At 43.2% G+C, this 20,105-nt stretch overlaps 1 protein-coding gene across 3 annotated transcripts; it reads right to left on the reverse strand.

The window, feature by feature from the left end:
• Nucleotides 1-231: 231 nt before the first annotated feature.
• On the reverse strand, nt 232-17,532 carry LOC118427293 (titin-like). 3 transcript variants are annotated; one of them, XM_035836994.1, is made up of 7 exons: nt 17,159-17,532; nt 14,300-14,462; nt 10,239-11,132; nt 8,022-8,492; nt 4,304-4,774; nt 2,908-3,378; nt 232-2,167 (listed from the first exon to the last, which is right to left on the reverse strand). In XM_035836994.1, the coding sequence occupies exons 2-7, from the start codon at nt 14,451-14,453 to the stop codon at nt 363-365; spliced, it is 4,266 nt and encodes a 1,421-aa protein (XP_035692887.1). In that variant the 5' UTR covers nt 14,454-14,462; nt 17,159-17,532; the 3' UTR covers nt 232-362. The 3 variants fall into 3 exon arrangements, with proteins under 3 accessions (XP_035692887.1, XP_035692889.1, XP_035692888.1); XM_035836996.1 differs by lacking the exon at nt 8,022-8,492; XM_035836995.1 differs by lacking the exon at nt 4,304-4,774.
• Nucleotides 17,533-20,105: the final 2,573 nt, after the last annotated feature.

Genomic DNA, 20,105 nt, shown 5'->3' on the forward strand with positions numbered 1-20,105 from the left:
TTTTTCTTCTTCTTTTTCTGTCTGGCAACCAACAGTGACAGTGACGACAACAGGCTCTATTGGTCGTGTAGCCTTGTCTTCGTCAGCCTCTGTTATGGTAGTCGGTTTAATCTCTTCTTTCTCCTCCACAACGTCTGTTTGACATCCAACGGTAAAGGTGACCGTGACGGCCTCGGTCGGTGCCTCTTTCTCCTCCTCTTTGACGACGTCAGTTTGAATGCCGATATTTGCCAATTCTTTTTCTTCCTTTTCTTCAACAGCCTGCTCGTCGGTTTGGATGCCGCTGCTTCTGTACTCCAGATATGCTCGACTTCCTTTGGTGCCTGTTTTCTTGCTCACTTTGATCGGTTTGTCGGTCTCGATTATCTTTTCGTCAGTCTCTCGAACAGGTCCGACTGGCTGGACAGCTGTCTCGTCTTCCTTCTCCTCGATCTTTGCCTCTGTTTTCCAAAGTCCGGGATCCATTCTTCAGTCTGCACCAGGGTGTTGGCATAATCACGTGGCCTGCCGCCTGGAGTACCAGTCTTCTTGCCAACCTTTTTAATGATGTCTGTTTGGAGCGTCTTGCCTACTCTGACATACTCCACTGCTTTCACTTCCTCCTTGGCCGCTTCAGTCTGAGTAGCTTTGGGATCCATGTGAGGTCCTGACTTCTGAGTTCCACTGTCCTGAACCTTAACCTTATCCGTCGCCATGGTCTTTGAAGGCTTCTTCTCGGCTTTCAAAGTTGCGATTTCCTTGACTACTCTCTCCACCTTCTCTGTCTGCGTCTCAGACGATGTCATCCCGACCCCAAGCGCCTCCGTCTGTGTCTCTCCGGCGCTCACCGCAACAACGTCTGTTCCGTGTTGCTTGTTCTGCAACTCCCTCACAATACCAATCGTCTTATCTGTAACTTCTTTCTCCGTCTGCGTGCCTTGGCTCGTTCCTACGAAGATTATAGTAGTCAGGCTCTTATCTTCCTTCAAAGAAGCCTCTGTGATATTTTCGGCGTCAGCTGTGGTCACCTGATCTGTGTGGATATGCTTCTGTAGGAACTCTTCTTTGTCTGTCACCAGGACCTTTTCCTCCTTCGTTTCTTCTTCTGTTTGATACGCAACGGTTGTCCCCACCGCCTCTGCATCGGTTCCGATGCACTTCTCATCTTCGTCAAATTCCATGCTGGTTCCTTGGTCAATCTTTTCCACGATGACCTTCACACTGATCTGCTTTGCAGCTTTCTCCTCTCTCTCAGTTTCTGTTGTCTTGGGCTCTTTTTCCTCGACATCAGTCTCGTTTGTTTTCTCGTCCTTTACCTCTTCGAGTGTTTCTATCGCCTTATCCAGCAGCTCTTCAATCGTCTGCGTGCCGTTATCCTGTATTTCTCTTTCAACCCCAATCTCTTTCAGAAAGATTTCTACCTTTTCTGTGGCGCTGATCTTAGATTCTTTCTCTGGTGCATCTGTCTCTTCGTCCTTCCCCACTTTCTCTTCCTTCTCTGTGACGGTGCCGACTTCTTCTGTCTTTGTTTTATCAGTTTCCTTCACCTTTGCAACTTTCTCTTCCACCTCAGTAGCAGTGCCAACGCTCTCAGTCTCCGTTTTGTCTGTCTCCACACCTTTCTGTACAACCTCCTCGTCTACCGTTGCCAGGTCTTTCTTCATCACTTCATCCAGGTCTGTCTCCAGATACTTTTCATCCTTCTCTTCTTGTTCTGTCTCTTCTGCCTTTTCTTCCTTAGCTTCCTTGTCAGTGGCAGTGATCTTCTCATCCGTCTGGAGATCCATTGCGGTTCCTTTATCCTCCTGAGGGATCGGGTCTGTTCCTGTGTCTTTCCCGTCTTTCTCTTCTACTTCTGTCTCCGTTTCTTTTGGTACGATAACAGGAGCAACTGTGGCCGAATCTTTAGTGTCCTTTTCCTCCTTGTCTGTACCGAGTGTCTTTCCATCCGTCTCATCCGGATCCGTCTCTGTCTGCTTCTGGTCGATTTCCTCTGGTTCAGTTTCCGTCTGTTTCGGGATCGGTGCAGGCGCGGCATCAGTCTGGATATCGGCCTCCTCTTTTTCTTCAGCATCCGTCCCGAGGAGTTTGGCGCCCTTTTCTTCCTCGTCGGTAGCGGCTACCTTGTCTGGCTTTTCTTCAACTTCCATGTCCGTCGTCTTCGATGCCTTCTCTTCCGGAGTGGTTTCTGTCAAGGAGAAGGACAACAAAGAAATAGTACATATTCGTGAGGTTATTACCATACTAGCATTTGTGAAAAACGCACACATAGGCTTGGAAAGACGTTTCAAGTGCTCAACCAAATCAAACTAAACACCACGTCAAAACTATCAGCAAGGAAAGATTGGGAAGAAGTCAGATGCCAGTAAATTGTATATCGTCTAACTATTTACATGTTTGCAGGAAAGATCCAATCTTCCCGAGAAATGTAGATAAAAGCCTTTTTTCCAGCAACCACCTCTAGACATTGCACGGGTACAAAATGAGAGTCTCCGAAATTGCACTTTGCAATTTTCCTTAGCATTCAGACGTCTGCGGCTGAGAGCAGTTACTTCAAACAAAGAAGTCAAGGAATATATCTACAAAAAGGCACAAGTTTGCCGAGCATTCTTGAAGACTGCATGGCTCTAGAAAAGGAAGGAGCGAGAACAGCGCAAGAAACGATGTCAATACAGGTCCTCAAAAATGGAAAATCTGTAACAAACCAGCAAGATACCATTTCACCAGCTTGTAAGACACAAATGTACCTGTATACTTTGAATGTTCATAATACCCATAACCAGCTGCATCCACCCTGAACTATCTTTGTACCGATATACCAGCAGGAAAGGATAAGCTGTCATAAGAAGAAACTCGTCTCCAGAAAATGAGAAGTATGCCAGCAAGTTTCGTGAGAGGTTGTCAGACCGCAACTTTCGCTCCTCTTACCAACACTTTTGGGTTCTTTTGATTCCTCCTCGGTTTCCGTTTCCTTGGGAACTACGACAGGAGCCACGGTCTCAGGTGTCTTCTCGTCTTTTTCTTCCTTCTCCGTGCCGAGGTCTTTCTCGTCGGTTTTCTCTGGATCGGTGGCAAATGTTTTGTCGTCGGTCTCGTCCGGATCCGTCGCTGTTTGCTTAGGAATGACCTCCGGAACTTCCGTTTCCGTCTCTTTAGGGACCGGATCCGGAGGAGCCTCCGTCTCAGGTGCTTTGTCTTCCTTCTCCTCCTTGTCAGTACCGACTGCCTTGGCGTCTTTCGGGTCTTCCACTGTGGCCGTTTCTTTTGGAAGAGTTTCCGGCGACTCTGTTTGTGGAGATTTGTCGTCCTTTTCTTCCTGGTCAGTAGCGGTCAGTTTGTCAGGCTTTTCTTCAACGTCTGGCTCTGTTGTCTTAGCAAGTTTTTCTTCGCTGACTGTGCCTGGACATGGAGAATTAAATATCAAATTAGTAGTAAATTCTACAAAAACGATGGCCTGTCATCTACAGGACATGACAACGCCGCTTCCACCACAAACATGTGTACAGACCGACGTGTGGAAGTATGAGAGCATAGGAGTGACCTTATGACGTTTGAGCCATAGCCAGTCACATAATTTCTTCCATTACCTGCTCTCATACAGCACAATATGTGGACACATGATAGACAACAAGAGCATAGGTTAAAAGAAGTAACACAAGTTTCAATGAAGAAAAATTCAAATGTAGAACCCACACCTACGATGCCCATCCCTCGGGCTCAGATAAATAGGTGCACATTGTGAGTGATATAATTGTCAATATAAACTGAAGCCACAGAAAGTAGATACCTACAATGAATGCAGATACCAGAGCAGTGGTACCGCGCAAAACTAAAGATACCTCTATTCCAGCCTTGACTTATTCCCACCATCATGGCTTTTTATAGCTTTTGATGTCCATATCCTGCTATTTTTCAAACACTGGTCATTGCAGAGAAGATCAGAAAGAGTATATATTTATCTGCGGTGGTCTGCGCACCATCTATCCTCTACAGCAGTTTCTATGAAACTTAGATTGCAAGAAAAGGAAGTAAACCGACTATTGGTGGTCATTGCCATTGAAAATATAGGGTCTTAAAATAGTACGCTACGACAGAAGAAATCGAGACAAGTAGATCAACTTAAACCATACTGCAGAGAATGTGATATACTAAACGGTAATGACCACCAACACATAGCTTCTACTTGCTTTAGGAAGTGCATATACAATGCGCAAACGAAAACCCATGGTAAAGAGAGGCAGTTCGGTAAAGAAGAACAAAAAACCTATTGTATCCATAACAATCCCAGCGCAGCACCAGCTCATAAGACCACCTTCCAGCTTACCGACACTTTTCGGTTCTTTAGCTTCTTCTTCAGTCTCCGTTTCCTTGGGTACCACAACGGGGACGTCTGTTTGCGGAGTTTTATCCTCCTTTGCCTCTTTTTCCGTACCCACATCCTTCTCGTCGGTCTTCTCCGGGTCGGTACCGAAAGCCTTGTCGTCCGTCTCTTCCGGATCCGTCGCTGTTTGCTTAGGAATGACCTCGGGAACTTCCGTTTCCGTCTCTTTAGGAACCGGATCCGGAGGTGCCTCCGTCTCAGGTGCTTTGTCTTCCTTCTCCTCCTTGTCGGTTCCGACTGCCTTGGCGTCTTTCGGGTCTTCCACTGTGGCCGTTTCTTTGGGAAGAGTTTCAGGCGCCTCTGTTTGTGGAGATTTGTCGTCCTTTTCTTCCTGGTCAGTAGCGGTCAGTTTGTCAGGCTTTTCTTCAACCTCAGGCTCTGTTGTCTTAGCAAGTTTTTCTTCAGCTACCGTTCCTATATATGTTACAAGATCGTACAAGCATTCAATTTCATTTAAGTCAATTTCCTATAGCGTATCGCTGGAACAAAAAATTCGCCTGTGCTTAAAAGCGCCTCGGTTCATTCAACACATATTACTATATGTACTATAGGTGTAGTACTATAGTATCCCGAATGTACACCACGAATGACAGAGGACCCCGCTGACTGTTCGAATACAAGTATGTTCTGAAAATAAGAAAATGCCCTAGCTCACATATGCGACATGAAAGTATAGATATGTTTCACAGCATACAATGTGCACAAACCTGAGTACTTGTTTCTAAAAAAGAAACGGCAGTTAAGCATCATGTGGTGTGGGCGTCAAATGATACTGAGATGTGATATGGAGGGGCGGCAGTCATCAGTATGTATCAATTGTCAAAGGATTTAGCGTTCTGTTTTATGGTTACAGGTCTGCAGTCATCCCCCTAGTACAATACGTTTGTAACAGAGGCATGGATGTACCAATAGTAAAATGGCAAAAGCACATTTAAACTATATACAAATCTGAGAAGGAAAGAGACCACTTTCAAAGTGACATAAGATGGACTATCTCATCTTGTATATGATAAGAAAGTCCTTTTTAGAAATACCCATACAAACAAGGATATAAACATAACCACCGGCGGCAGAGCCAACCCGTCTTCCAGCAAAAGGTTCAAGCTCAAAATGCCATGTTCACGAAGTGTTTGCGTCCGTTTGCAGAATAATTCGCGAAGAGCTTGACCAAGAAATGGAAATGATGAAAGATTCAGATCAATAATCAGACCAGAACAGAACAGGAGGTTTTCGAAAAGAAAGGGATGTTGTAAAGGTGGCATCTCATGACCAAGGCCTGAACAGAGGTAAGAGACGACCGAGAAAAGCAGGGAGCTACAGAAATGACACACCGCACTATCATACTCTCACAGCACCTCACGTTCCAGAGCTAGGTAGGTGAAAGTGGACCAAGGTTTCAGTTGGCGGTACAAGGAACAGTGGGTTGTGGTGGATTGGGTTGGGGTTGGGGTTGGGTTGGGTGTGGTGGGGGTGGTTGCTTTTCGGCTATATGCGGCTTTTCATACCATTGGCCACGACGAGACAAGCCTTAAGCGTCACACCTGATCATCAGACATTCTAGCTTACCAATACTCTTGGGCTCTTTGCTCTCTTTCTCAGTTTCTGGAGTCTTCTCCTCTTTATCTTCCTTCTCTGTGCCTACATCCTTCTCGTCGGTTTTCTCCGGGTCGGTAGCGAAAGCCTTGTCGTCCGTCTCTTCCGGATCCGTCGCTGTTTGCTTTGGAATGACCTCCGGAACTTCCGTTTCCGTCTCTTTAGGGACCGGATCCGGAGGTGCCTCCGTCTCAGGTGCTTTGTCTTCCTTCTCCTCTTTGTCGGTTCCGACTGCCTTGGCGTCTTTCGGGTCTTCCACTGTGGCCGTTTCTTTGGGAACAGTTTCAGGCGCCTCTGTTTGTGGGGTTTTGTCGTCCTTTTCTTCCTGGTCAGTAGCGGTCAGTTTGTCAGGCTTATCTTCAACCTCAGGCTCCGTTGCTTTGGAAACTTTTTCATCCGCTATGGTTTCTACGTATGTTGTGAAATCATACATGTTTTAATTTCTATCACTCACAGCGATTTCAACATATATGGCGATGGAAATGTATGAAGCAAAAGGTTGGGGCTTAGAGTGGCTTTCTTGAGCCAAAAACCCGGGGATACGTATCGATGAAAAGGGAGAGTAAACGTTTTTAAAGATAGAAAGGATGGAGATGCAAGCATAAACTGATAGTGCAGAACTTTTGCAATTGATAGTGTTATCCGGCTAGGATATATGCTTAACAATTTCGACCACGACGTTTCCACTGAAATGACCATTTCTGGCCAGTAGTGAAAGCTGCAGATCTGATGTAAGCAGAAGCAACACATTACAAAACGTGTCAGCTTATTGACCATCATTGTCCCCTCCCCACTTTTATCGATAGCTGTTGATTGTAAGGTAAGGTCTTGATTGCATAAGGTAAGATCTTGATTGTATACGAAGGCCTGAGGTAAGATCTTGATTGTATACGAAGGCCTGAGGTAAGGTCTTGATTGTATACGAAGGCCTGAGGTAAGGTCTTGATTGTATACGTAGGCCTAAAGTGAGGTCTTGATAGTATACGAAGGTCTTGATTGTATACGAAGGTCTAAGGGAAGGTTTTGATAGTATACGAAGGTATAAGGTAATTTCTTGATTGTAAACGAAGGTCTAAGGTAAGGTCTTGATTGTATACGAGATATGGCGCCGATATCAAGGGTGTTGTCAAGAGCAAGCAGTAGTTAGAGAGAAACATCAGTGTGAGGAAAGTATCTTTAGTATTGGGCACAGGTCTCAGCGGCAAAGGCGACTTACAGCCTGCCACCAGCCGACCGTACGCTGCCCGGGACCACCTCGGTAGTGGAAGTGATGCAGACCCGCCGAGGTCTATCAGCGCTACCCGGCGAAAGTTTACGGGGCGGGATTCAAAAAACCTCGTCACGGTACAGGCGAGCAAATTCAGAAAAAAAATGTCTACCCCAGAAAAGGAGAGAATATTTAGCAAAATTGGGGCGGCAAAACATCCCTATAACGAGCCTGTGAAGTGGTACCGGGCACATACACTGTGGCAGGCATATGCGCATGTTGTTGTCTTCGCACTTTCCTCTGCTTCCATGTCAAAATCTCAAGTTCAACGGTTTCTCACAGCATTTTATGCAGTTGTCTTTATTTGAACTTTTGAAGTGATGGTTAAGGTTTAGATGTCATTTATCCTCTAGGGTGAGGATAGATAAGAGAAAATGTGAGGCATTACGTCTGAAAAGCTGAAGGTACAAAATGACAAAGTTAAAAGTACCGAATGTCATTACATAGACACGGGGGACATACAAAAAAGTCCACCAACACAAACTTTATAGAAAAGACAGCATTCACCACTTAAGAGCATAAGGAATCGATATATTTGCAATGTAACAGACTCTAAAAAAGAAGTCTGAAGAGTCGAACAATAACAAGGTTTAGACCATAACGATGCACCCATGTGCGGATGATGTAGTAAGTACAGCTAGGAACAGAGAGGTTCAAAAGGAAATATCAAAAGAATATTAGAGTCAGCGAAACTAGTAGAAGAAATCTAGTAGAGCCTCTCGAACACATGTAAGGATGGCAGAGTCATGATAACACAAACGGCCCAGCGCAGCACCAGTTCGTAACAACAACGTGGCTTACCGATGCTCTTGGGTTCTTTGCTTTCTTCCTCTGTCTCCGTTTCCTTGGGTACCACAACAGGAACGTCAGTTTGTGGAGTCTTTTCTTCTTTATCTTCCTTCTCGGTGCCAACATCCTTCTCGTCGGTTTTCTCCGGGTCGGTACCGAAAGCCTTGTCGTCCGTCTCTTCCGGATCCGTCGCTGTCTGCTTAGGAATGACCTCCGGAACTTCCGTTTCCGTCTCTTTAGGGACCGGATCCGGAGGTGCCTCCGTCTCAGGTGCTTTGTCTTCTTTCTCCTCCTTGTCGGTTCCGACTGCCTTGGCGTCTTTCGGGTCTTCCACTGTGGCCGTTTCTTTGGGAAGAGTTTCAGGCGCCTCTGTTTGTGGGGATTTGTCGTCCTTTTCTTCCTGATCAGTAGCGGTCAGTTTGTCAGGCTTTTCTTCGACGTCAGGCTCTGTTGTTTTAGGAACTTTTTCTTCTACCTCTGTTCCTATATTGTGGGATTAAAATGTGTTACGTCGTAAGATATCCAAAAGAGCGAACAATCATACTCATCGTTGGTTATGGCAGATTCGCTCAACACAACGTCGACGCCGTTTGCTACAGGACAAGAAAAGGAAACAAAGAATCTTCTGCAAAACATACGATGCATAAACAAAGAAAGAAATGAACGAAGAAATAATTTGTCCAAATTGCCCGAAGATGACCAATCTTTAACCACTCACCCTGAGGCCTTTACAGGCTGTAAAACAGACAGTAGCTGTAGGAAGTCATTGCAACCATAGATGAAGAGAGTAGGAAAAGCCTCTGTCGGGAGAGCTTCAGAAAAGACACAGAACCGGAGAGATGGACCACGCTTTGCAACATTGTAAGAAAAGACAGATAAAAAGTGCTGTTTTCCAGCCACAATTCCAACGCAAAAGGATTTGTAAAAGTCATACATTCTAAACGAAGTTATGAGAACCAGAGCTAACAGCAGTATAAAAATGACAAGTCTGCCTGGCGATGAAACTGTTGTTGCGTGACGGACAGAGCAACCGTGTATTCGTGGTGGCAACGGTACTCTGAACTTCCTCTGGGTACTGGGCAACTACTCACGGTGAAATAACAATGCTCGAGAATGCCACATGTATATCTAAATAGCACTTGTTTTCTTCCTGATATGTTCATTAACAACATTCCTTTGCTCGCGAACTATCTATCATGTATTTGTTGGGTCAGTGTCTTTCTCATCTCCTTGGCAGTGATTAAATATTAAAATTACAGTAACCATAACATCTGCTTTTGACTCAGACCCCGGATCCCGGCATTAAAATTAATATTTAATCTCATGACGCTTGGTGACTGATCGCCGGTAAGTAAATATTCCCACGGGTGTCATGTTACAAATGACTCCCAAGGACACTGTCAAGGTCGTTTGGCAAAATTATTTGCGATTGTACTTGTAGACAGTGGCGTCGAATGACCGAGTGGCTATGCTAGCGAACACAAGCTATAGATCACGGGTCGATTCCCGGCTTTCCAGGTAAAGACGTTGTGTCCCTTGGAAAGGTGCTTCACAAGACTTTCGTAGATCTATCCAGGTGTAAAATGGGCACCAGTGACTTCAGTTTGGGAGGTAAAAGGCGGCGGGCTCCGTATTCCAATACCGTGCTTTGGGCATAGTAGATAACAACCCACTGCAACCCTGGCTCAAAAAGTGACTACCTTTACCCTTTTTCTACTCATTGACAAAAAGATGATAGTTGGAATAATGTTTATCACTCGCCCCTTCGGAGTAATACATAATAACCATAGCTTTTACAAGAGGATGTTCTTCCAATTCAAAGAAAAAGGTATACCACATATCTAAGTGTCTCTGTTCCTGTACCACTAATCATGATTAAACGCATGACTGTATTATTGTGTATCACAGACTAAAGTACTGACAGTTTTTTTAGTTGCACAGGCTGCAAATAAGCATAGTTACAACAAGAAAGTCGTTAGTACAGATAGCGAATAGGAAAGGCAATTGTTAATATACGTGCTAAATTAGTACATGACTTTCAAAGAACCAGCAGAAACTCTCATAGACTTCCTTTTTGCAAAGCGCATCGCATCGCAAGATGTCCAGGACCTGTGCAATACATATCGCCCATTTCCCAGTGCAGCACCTGTCTCGCAAAAACGTGTGCAGCAAGCGCCACCTGTCCTTATGCCAGCCACCGCACGATCGAATCTATCGTCAACAACTTACCAAGTTCCTTTGCATCTTTCGGATCGCTAGTAGTAGCGACGTCCTTGTTGTCTGGAGTTTCCTTCTCTGTGCCAAGATCTTTCTCGTCGGTGTCAGCAGGCTCTGTTGCCGTGGCCTTCGCGTCCTTTTCGTCGGGATCGGTCTCCGTCTCTCTTGGTTTCTTTTCTTGTGGCTCTGTTGACGCCGTCTTGTCGTCTTTAGGATCGCTTTCGGTCTCGGTGTCTTTCTCATCTGTTGTCGGAGGCTCTGTCTGTGGCGTCTTTTGATCCTTCTCTTCCGGCTCTGTGGAGACATCTTTCTTGTCGGTCTCACCCGGGTCGGTTGCCGTTTCTTTTGGTTCCTTCTCTGGACTCTCGGTTTCAGGATTCCTGTCTTTTTTGTCTTCAGTGTCGGTTTCGAGTTCCTTCTTGTCGGTTTCAGGTTCTTTGGATTCAATGGGATCGGTGGATACGTCCTTTGGTTCTGTCTCAGGCTCTACAGTTTCCGGATTCTTCTGTTCCTTGTCCTCCTTCACCGTGGCGAGATCCTTCGCGTCTTTCTCCTCTGCTGGATCGGGCTCGGTCTCCGTCTCTCTTGGTTTCTTTTCTGGAGACTCTGTCTCGGGGTTCTTGTCCGACTTGTCGTCGGACTCTGTCTCGGGGTTCTTGTCCGACTTGTCGTCGGGTTCTGTTTCCACGTCCTTGTCGTCGGGAGGCTCCGGAGAAGTTTCCGGTGTTTTTTCAACCTTTGGGTCGGGATCGTCCGTCTTCAGATCCTTGGCATCTTTGTCGTCGGCTTCCGGCTCGGTTTCTCGATCTTTCTTCGGCTCGGGCTCGTCCGTCTTGACGTCCTTTTCGTCTTTGTCGTCGGGGTCTGTCTCGGGTGTTTTGTCGTCCTTCTCCGGAGGAGTAGTTGCTATACAGAAGAACACACATATAACAACATGGTACTTCTGATACCCCCTTTTTTCACTGAGATGGAGACCGTCGAATGACTTTGTATTGACCAAAAGCCTCAAACGAATGCCCAAAGAGGTGTATTTGTATATTATGCCGTCTTTCAAAGTGACACTTTTAATTTTTGTTCTCAAAGACGTCCTACAAATTCAAATTTCGTCACTCAACGCCCTCCATCAGGGAAAGAGGGGCCACCCTACCTAAGTCTTTTGTTTAATATAGAGTGTCTATTTAAATCTACGTTCGGGCGAAAACTGCGCCATGTCCACCAACATGTATCCATCAAGATTTTCAAATACATTTTAGAAATCGAAGCTTCTATGTCAAGACTATAATTTTGCTGATGTGTTTGTACGACTACGAGTGTTACCATTATCATAATAGAATACGAGTCACAACCTCGCAACCAACACCACTGTCTAGCCATGTAAAATATTCCAATGGCCTCGCTATGGTGCCTATGCTAAGGCGTCTTACAACATTGGGTAAGTGCATTTATCCTGTGGCAACTACTAAAATACTTATTACTTATTATATTGCTGGCACACGACGTCCTAGCCGAGGTCAAAACGTTGTCAGATAACTGTGTTGTACTTTTTTGCACTGGCGTAATTTCCGTGATATTTTCAAACAAAACCCAACACTGTACATACGTCTCCGCCTCTGAGGTGTTGTCAAAAAAAGAGGACAATAAAAATTGGAAGCTGGAGAGATGTTCAGGCAAGCCTGTTGTAACAGCTTGTATGAAACAACCAGGCGTGTTAGATGCTATGCCCCAGTACCACATGTTGTAGACAAAAGCCTGTCAACAACATATTGTTCCCAGCATTAGACAAAGCCACCATAAGATACCAGCTTCCCCAAATGAATCTAGCCCTGTTAGATATAGATATAGTCTCGTTATTCCAGAGTTGCTGGCAAGGAAAAGTCGCTGTACAGAAGCAAAAGCCACACTATAACCAGCTGTAATGTTATCGCTCCATGTGCGTTCTTTGTAGTAGCTCTGACCACCTGCAGCTGTGCCTATGTCCTTAATTGTGTGCTAGATTGCTATCGCTATCACCAACTAACGCCCTACCAATATGATCTGTTTATGATTAATGTAGCCCAACGTTTAATTCTTAGGCACAACCATAAAACAGCTTCTAGAATAATCAAAAGCAACGTTTCCAAGATGCTTTGTTTTAAATGGTAACATTTGCGTCAACTCTAGCAAGTCTCAACATAAAAACATACCAGCAAAAGTAATGCAGTATTGTTAACCTACATCTATGCCCCACATGTAATGCACCATTTTTAATGCAAAATTGTTTAGGCATTGTTGCAAATTGCACCGCAGCAAAAAATAGAGGGTTTGGGGGTTGGTTCGTTTTTAGTCTTCTTTTATATTGAAAAGTTTCTAGTATGTAAATATACTAAAAGAAGTCAACTGCTGGGGTTCATTTTTGACATTCAGAATGTCTGCATACCTGTTTTTAAATATGTTTTCTTCTTCTAATGACATAAGAATTAACTGTAAGGTCATCGCAAAATAGCTGCCGCGTCATGTATCCTGTTCCTGTCTCGTCTGCTTCGGTATCAAACAATACGCTTATCAAGCACAATCTGCATGTATGATGTGGCGGCAACTATATGCATAATACGATGTAATAAATACGTATAGCAAAATTTTTGTGAATGAAAACTAGCACAACGAGCTTGTGTGTTTGGTTTATCATTCAAATTTTCCAAATCGCGTGTTGTTGTTTTTGCGGTGTCTCCCATATCTTCTGAATGGCCATCGTTGAGTGACCAAAATTGAATATAACTGACCTATGACATTATTAATGAACTAGAGTTCGGCGACCTCATACCTCCATGAAAATTTAGAGCTTTCGTAACTTTCATGCAATTGACTAACACATTAACATAATTCATGCATGGTGTTGTTCATCATTGACTAACGTACACATGTCACAGTTATAAAATTCCCATTATCAATCATAAAGCGGTTTTGCAATTTTTACACAAATTATGCAAATAAGTTCCTCATTACCATATTTGGTATCTGCTTATATTCCACCTATCGTAATTAACATGTGTTACATGTATTGAGGTCCAGTTATTGAAAACAATGGAACTATACAATTTCCTCATTAATTATGCAAATTAAGTCCTCATTTGCATAACATGTATATCATTATGAACATCTTTGGTTAAGCTACCCGCATGCCTGAAATGCAGGCAATCCATCGTTTCTTTCTGTAGTTATCCTCTTTGGAGTGTCTTGACAAAAACACCCATGCAGTTCCACAATTAAATGTTAGGGAGCTGAAACTTGCCCCACTTTTTTATGACACCAAAAGCTATCTACCACCAAAATATCAAGACCATAGCATGTCTGGAACAAGAGATACATTGAAAAAAATGCTATGATAGAATATTCTCATTAATTATGCAAATGTACTCCTGTTTTGCATAATTGGTATCTTATCTTGTAAAACATTGTCTAGGGTACCTACATACCAAAAATGATGAAAATCCGTTGTTCCCTTCTTGAGTTATCGTCTTCAGAAGTTTTTGACAAAAATGCCCCTGCTTTCCCAAAACTAGACGCTAGGGGGCCCAAACTTATGTCACTTATTTCTGAGCACAAGAGCTATCTAAAACTTCAAAATCGTGACCATAGCTTGCTCAGAACACGAGATAGCAAACCCGGAAGTTGCGCTGCAGTACCAAGGGAAGCCGCTAGGGGGACCAAAATCTAATCATTTCCAGCTTTCATCACACCCTACCAACACACCAAGTATGAAACCAATCCACCAAGCCGTTCTTGAGTTATTTTGTTTACACACAGACAGACAGACAGACACACAGACACACAGACAAACACAGGGTAAAATATAACCTCCATGACATTTCATGGAGGTAAATATTATGTAAAACTATAATTTGACAGACAAAAAAAACAGAAGAATAATACTGTACACTTCTCTATCAGTGAAATTAGTTTAAACAACACATGAGATTCTTTATTTTTCAATGGTCACTCAACTATGGCCGCCCCAGTTAACAGGTTGTATTAAGCCATTGTTCTCTAACCTGTCTGATCACCCCTATAGTATTGAGTGAATGAACTGTACTTACCAAGATTCTTGTCCTCTCCTTCAGAACTGGAAGGCGTCTCCGTGTCTTTGTCAGACTTGTTGGAGTCAATGTCTTTAAGGAGACTGACCAGTTTCTTCTTCAGTTCCAGATTCTCGTCCTCCAGGCTCGACAGTTTGTCCATTATGTTCGCCATCTTGTCTGGCTGTATCGCAGTGGTGGGGGAAAAGGTGACACATTTATTTTTTAGGTCATTCATGACGCCTCGGACAATTAAAAAAATGTATGCCGGACAAAAATATAATTTCTGCATCTGGTTTTAAGCCAGTGCCAGACAAACATTTTGCTAATCATTTTCTAGACACAAATAATACATTCAATGATAGTCAGAAAATCAGCCTGTCGTGTCATATCACCAAAACAACAGCAAACAGCAACAAAACAATGTTTTGAAAATCATTGGCTCCAAGATTGTTGCATATTAACCTTTTGGACCACCTGGTTTTCTTTGTGAACGTTCGAACGTGAAGCTGTGTGAAAGTTGTTATCGCTTGTGCTCTCCCAATCTGGTGTACTAAAGCAGCTGCTGATTTGTTTACTAGATAGATAGACCACCGACAGAAACCAATAATTAAGTGTCTGGACAATAGTGATTCACAAGGTACCCGGAAGGATATTATAGTCTGTTATAGGACTGTGTACCTGTACCTGTAATTGCTTATGTAGGTCCGGATCTGAACGTCAGAACTTGTTTACTTATAAGGCCCATATCCCATCATAGATATGTACATTTATGTCCCAGAAGCAAATGTTTCCATCAAAACTGTTAGCTACATGGAGATTTTGTTGTTTCCTTTCAGACAAAGGGTTTGTGTTTTTCTACGGCGCCTTTTTAATAATGATATCTTACAGACAAAACGCCAAACGCCATTAAAGTGTCTTTCGTTGAGTATAAGTCAAATACATGTATAACTAACTATGGGGGCTAAACCTACAACACTTACTCTTGGTCTCAAGAGCTGTCTTCCACTCAAACATTATAGCCGTAGGATGTATAGAACTAGAAATATCAAATCAGGAAGTTCCGCTGCAGTACCATAACTACATACCTGATTCATGAATACTGAATATGTAAGGCGCATTTTCCATTTAATGGGTTCCTACATTGAAATCTATCGGTGTATGTAATGTGTATGTGTGACCCTTTACTAAGCCAATTCCCCGCGTTTTTACTAGGTCAAGTGATCTATTCTCATCTCTTATGCAGGCGTCTGAACACCTGGATTTCAGACGCTGTTCTATTAATAATGGTCTCTTTGCGTACATAATCGTTAGCCCAATCATCATGGATTGGACTTGTATTTTGACAAACGAAAGTTCCTATTGTACAAACATTATTATCATTATTATACCATTAGAAACATACTCTCCTAGCATACAGGAGTGGTGGTCTCTACTTAGCCTGGCCAGTGTGACCACTTTTAGCCTGTGTCTTATGCCATTCACCCCATTCGACAGAAACATTAAGAATCCTGGCAATGGTGGTCAACTGTATATTTTGTCATTTACCTTCATGTCCCTTGAGCGGTAACTATACAGAGTTTTATTGAAAACTGTACATACAACGACCAAAATGGTTTAAGTTTCGCAAACGTTGACTTTGTTTAATCACTGCAGTCTACATTGTTGTCTATAGTTAGTTGATGCACTAGAAACAGATGCCAGCCTGCGATTGCACAGTTTAATGTCTCGTAATTAAAAAGCAAGGTTATCTAACAATGGAACACCATAGCAGGCCACGCTGACCTTGAAGCTCAAACTTTCAAGCACTTAATGACAGTTTTAAATCATACTGTACTTAAGGAAGATTATCTAAGAGGAGGGTTGAGACTCAGGAACAAAGCTAGCCTTTGAGAGGAAAAATTACTTCCCTTTCCGTGAGGTAAGTTTCCTAATCCTCTTTGGATCAACTGGCATTCCAGTGACTCATATCCGCCCACTTTTAATATGTCGGTCATCACAACAATCGCTATGTCAAATATAATCTCCAAACAGATCCTACGGTAGCGTAAGATAGTATCAAAGGCTGCCAGAGGAGTGAAGCCGGCCTAGGAGTGTGTTTGGCTACCGGAGTGGCTGATGACACCCTTTTGCCAGTTGTACTCCTTAGCCAGTTTTGATACTATTTTATGCCATTGGTGAAACTGCCTGAAAATTATGTCAAATACACAACACTTAAGTTTTGAATGTTTTGGTCTCGATGTACGGAGGTTACGCAAAGTTTCCCTGCCTTCCTTTCTCATTGTAATGGTCTAAATGACTTTCTTGAGTGATTGGAATAGTGCACAGCCATTGTGGCTGATACATATTTGCAGAAATTTAAGACCACGTTATTTTTTTTAACTGGAGTTTGTTCAATGCAAGGCCTTAGTTGACCACCTCCAAGCATTGAACTAAGTTGACGAAAGATGGAAATTATCATATTAGGAGATAGCGTTGAACACTGGTTTTAAAGGAAGTTGTAGGTTGCATACAGAAGAGAAGCAGTCATCAAGATGATTCCACTGCTTCTAGAGTCTTTTGCTAGAAGATCTTACTTCTTCTTCAAGTTCAGGTGAAACTTGAATTATATTTGTCGAGGTTGAATACATTCACAACAACAAACAACAAGGAGCACTTTCTAAGCTCAGTTAATACCCAAGATATAGCAAGGATTACGCTAATATTAGGGGGTGTGAGCATCGCCCTCGGCAGTCCAACACCTAGTTCAGTCAAACCCAGATGAAATTACAGCTGCAGCTAGTCATGGCGACTACCTCACTAATAATGACCATACATTATCTTAAGATTCGGGATGAAAACAAAACCAAATGAATAAGATAAAGGATGTCATCTGCTCACCTGTGCTGTAGCACCTTCAGGATGACTTCAGATCTTGGGATATATTCTTGAGAGTCCTCCCCTTGGGCAAGGTGTCTACGCCTCCTTGTCGGTCTGTCTGATAATTTCAACAAAAAGAAAAACGTCGGGCTACCTCTGCTACAGTCTCCCCTGTCTTGCGACGCAGAACTGACGCAGCGTAATAGCCGTAAACGCTTTTTGTAGCGTCAAATCATCAGAAATTACCTGACAATGACGATAAGCCTGGCGTACCCACAGGAGCTGGGTATATTTGCAAGGTAGATCTGGCGACCTGTGGCCCTTAAAACCGGTCTTGCAGGGTACATGGGACGCCTGGGCAATGATCTGTGTACGGTACACAGCTTAAGCACGCAGGTGAAAGTGCTTTCACTTTCTATCCCAGGATGCAATGCGGTGCCAAAACACGCCATCTACCCATAAATCATTGCTCGCGTTTGTAATGAGGGTTGGTGATATTCAAAACAAGTTGTTTGGGACCAGTAATTAGAATTGAAATGAAAACAACCTCCCTTAAGTCACAGGCTGGTTTCTGTAGAAAGAAATCATATAGCGAATAATGACGTTTTTTAAAGAATTGTTTGCTTATTAAACGTTGACTCTTATATTTAGTTCTCATTTTTTCTTATTTGCTCTGATGGTCTTTGAACTGATTTTGTAAACTTTGAAATCCATAGATGTACACTGAATATATCAAAGATATTAGAAACTACGAAATATTACAGAATAAGCGACATTTAAGGGCAATCTCGTCAGCGTTCTGACCAAAATGACCCACAATGACCCGGGATGGGCGTTGCTTGCTTTTCTAGTTTTTCCATGCAGATTCACCTGCGTCAAAGAAGCCATCGGCAATGCGCGCACATTGTGCGGCATTGTTTATCAACGGGTGACTGCATGTCGCAGCAAAACTGCTTCTTATAGAGAATCGTCCCAGTACATTTGCTACCAGTGTCTAACAAGTAGTAAAGACCACGTTTCGGGGAAAACTGAGTATTGTGTAGACTATAGTTGAGTAGAATTACACCATAAGGTAGCCAGAGTTGTCTATGCTCGTCAATCATGGAGAGTATAATTGACAGGAGCGCACATGTGCCCGAGGGTACAGAACCTGCGTGTCTTCTGCATTGTGCCCGGATTAGGCACGGGCGATTTGACAACAGGGGCTCGGGACGCCCCAGGGGTGTTTGTTCCGACTGGCTTTTAAAGTGAACAAACATGTCTCCGATTGGTCATTCAACAAAAAGACATGGCGGTGGGGATAATGTTGATGATGATATTGGTTTAATACCAAACGTGGTTTAGATATGGAGGTTTAGTGCGTTCATTGAATTGATAGAGTTTTGTCTATAGTTGGTTTGGAGTGCATTGTAACTTGCCCTCTGATAGCAACTCTAAGGATGATTAAAACGTATCTCGATGCCCGAGATCTCTCGATGCCCAAGAAGCAAAGTGCTTTTAACCAGCCAAATGGCAATGCAATGATCTTGATTTTTATTTTCCAACGAGAAGGCAAGTGAATGGACATGTCACGTTAGACATGAATCTTTCCTGAATTACTGTCAGTATTGTCGGCGTCCTTTGGTCTCTTGAGGAACATGCATTTGTAATCCGCTAGGCGGCGCTTCCCTGTGGGATACAGACCTGGGTAGAGATACACGAGTCATGTAGTAAAATCATTCTTTATTCGTAAATAAATATAACCCAGGTCACGTCGGTCATTACTGACCGAACATGCAGGGGGACATTAACAGACAAGAACAGGGCCCTTCCCCACCCAGAAATGCCATCGTTATCTTTGTGTACACGTATCATACACAAAATAATGTTTAGACTCTAGATTTAGATGATATCTAAAACTCAACGATGTCGATTTATCCATATACTTGTGCGTATAGGCTAGCCCATTTATACCCGCTTGGTGATACATGCGTAGAATGTGTAGATCATGTACATGTGCAATATAGGCTGAGGCGCTAGGAGGCGCAGCCGGATTGTCTGAAGTTGGTGGGCTTTCCGATCGAGATTTTTATCAATCGAGGACTACAGATTGGAAAATGGTATCTTCCAATTCAGATTTCATTGTACACAATTTTGACATAAGACGTGTTCTTGTACTTGTCTCCATTTTCGTATGTGAAAACGAATTGTGCCATATAATTCAATATTTACGTTTCTTAAGAAAGACAAAATAAGGTTTGATATCTTTGATTGTTAATATAGTTATCTTACATCTGTTTTGCCACATATTACATTGGTGTTCATTACAGAAGAGGTAGTGTTTATAAATGCAAATAAATTGTATACACAGAAGAAAATGAAAACGCAATCAAGACTTAACGGTCGAGGTCGACCTTGGTACCTATATATTCCATGTTTGTTAATGATTGGGTAAAAGCCCCATACCATACGGCGAAAGGTTCCGAGAAAAGATCAAGCGGTGATCATGAAACAAAGCAAAACAATGCACTGATTATTTTGTTCGCAGTTATGCAATCAGCATTATTAGTCTGGTTGCAGAGCCCACAGCTCGCCACAATCCCTCACGGCTCCAGTCGTGTCCGCAACATGGCCACGAGAGGCTGGGTGTTTGTCCTGTTCGTCATTGTTAACGAAGTCGCCTGGTCTGGTACAAACACTTCACCATCCGAGCATGATTGCACGCTTGGCCTTCATCATGTAGACAATGAAGGGTGAGTTGACCATATTCTTAATTTACGGTAACGCAATTTATATGCAACTGATTACATAAACTTTGTTTCGCATCGAATTGCGCGAAACTGTGTATCGTTTGATTTGTCGCTAAACACTTGCAGTGTAGAACACATAAGTAGTATAGTAGGTGTACGCTGAGTCCTATTATTCAGGCGGAGCAAGGTGGAGCAGGTCAGAGGTCAAATATGATTTATTCGGGCGGAGCAGGTCAGAG

Source organism: Branchiostoma floridae, chromosome 12, assembly GCF_000003815.2.
Source record: "Branchiostoma floridae strain S238N-H82 chromosome 12, Bfl_VNyyK, whole genome shotgun sequence".
Lineage (NCBI taxonomy): Eukaryota > Metazoa > Chordata > Leptocardii > Amphioxiformes > Branchiostomatidae > Branchiostoma > Branchiostoma floridae.

Coding starts and splice junctions, on each gene's coding strand:
- LOC118427293 (XM_035836994.1), bottom strand. CDS start 14,453: ATGGCGAACATAATGGACAAACTGTCGAGCCTGGAGGACGAGAATCTG. Junction 11,133..14,299: donor AGGAGAGGACAAGAATCTTG/GTAAGTACAGTT, acceptor TCTTCTGTATAG/CAACTACTCCTCCGGAGAAG. Junction 3,379..4,303: donor TAAAGAACCGAAAAGTGTCG/GTAAGCTGGAAG, acceptor CTCCATGTCCAG/GCACAGTCAGCGAAGAAAAA.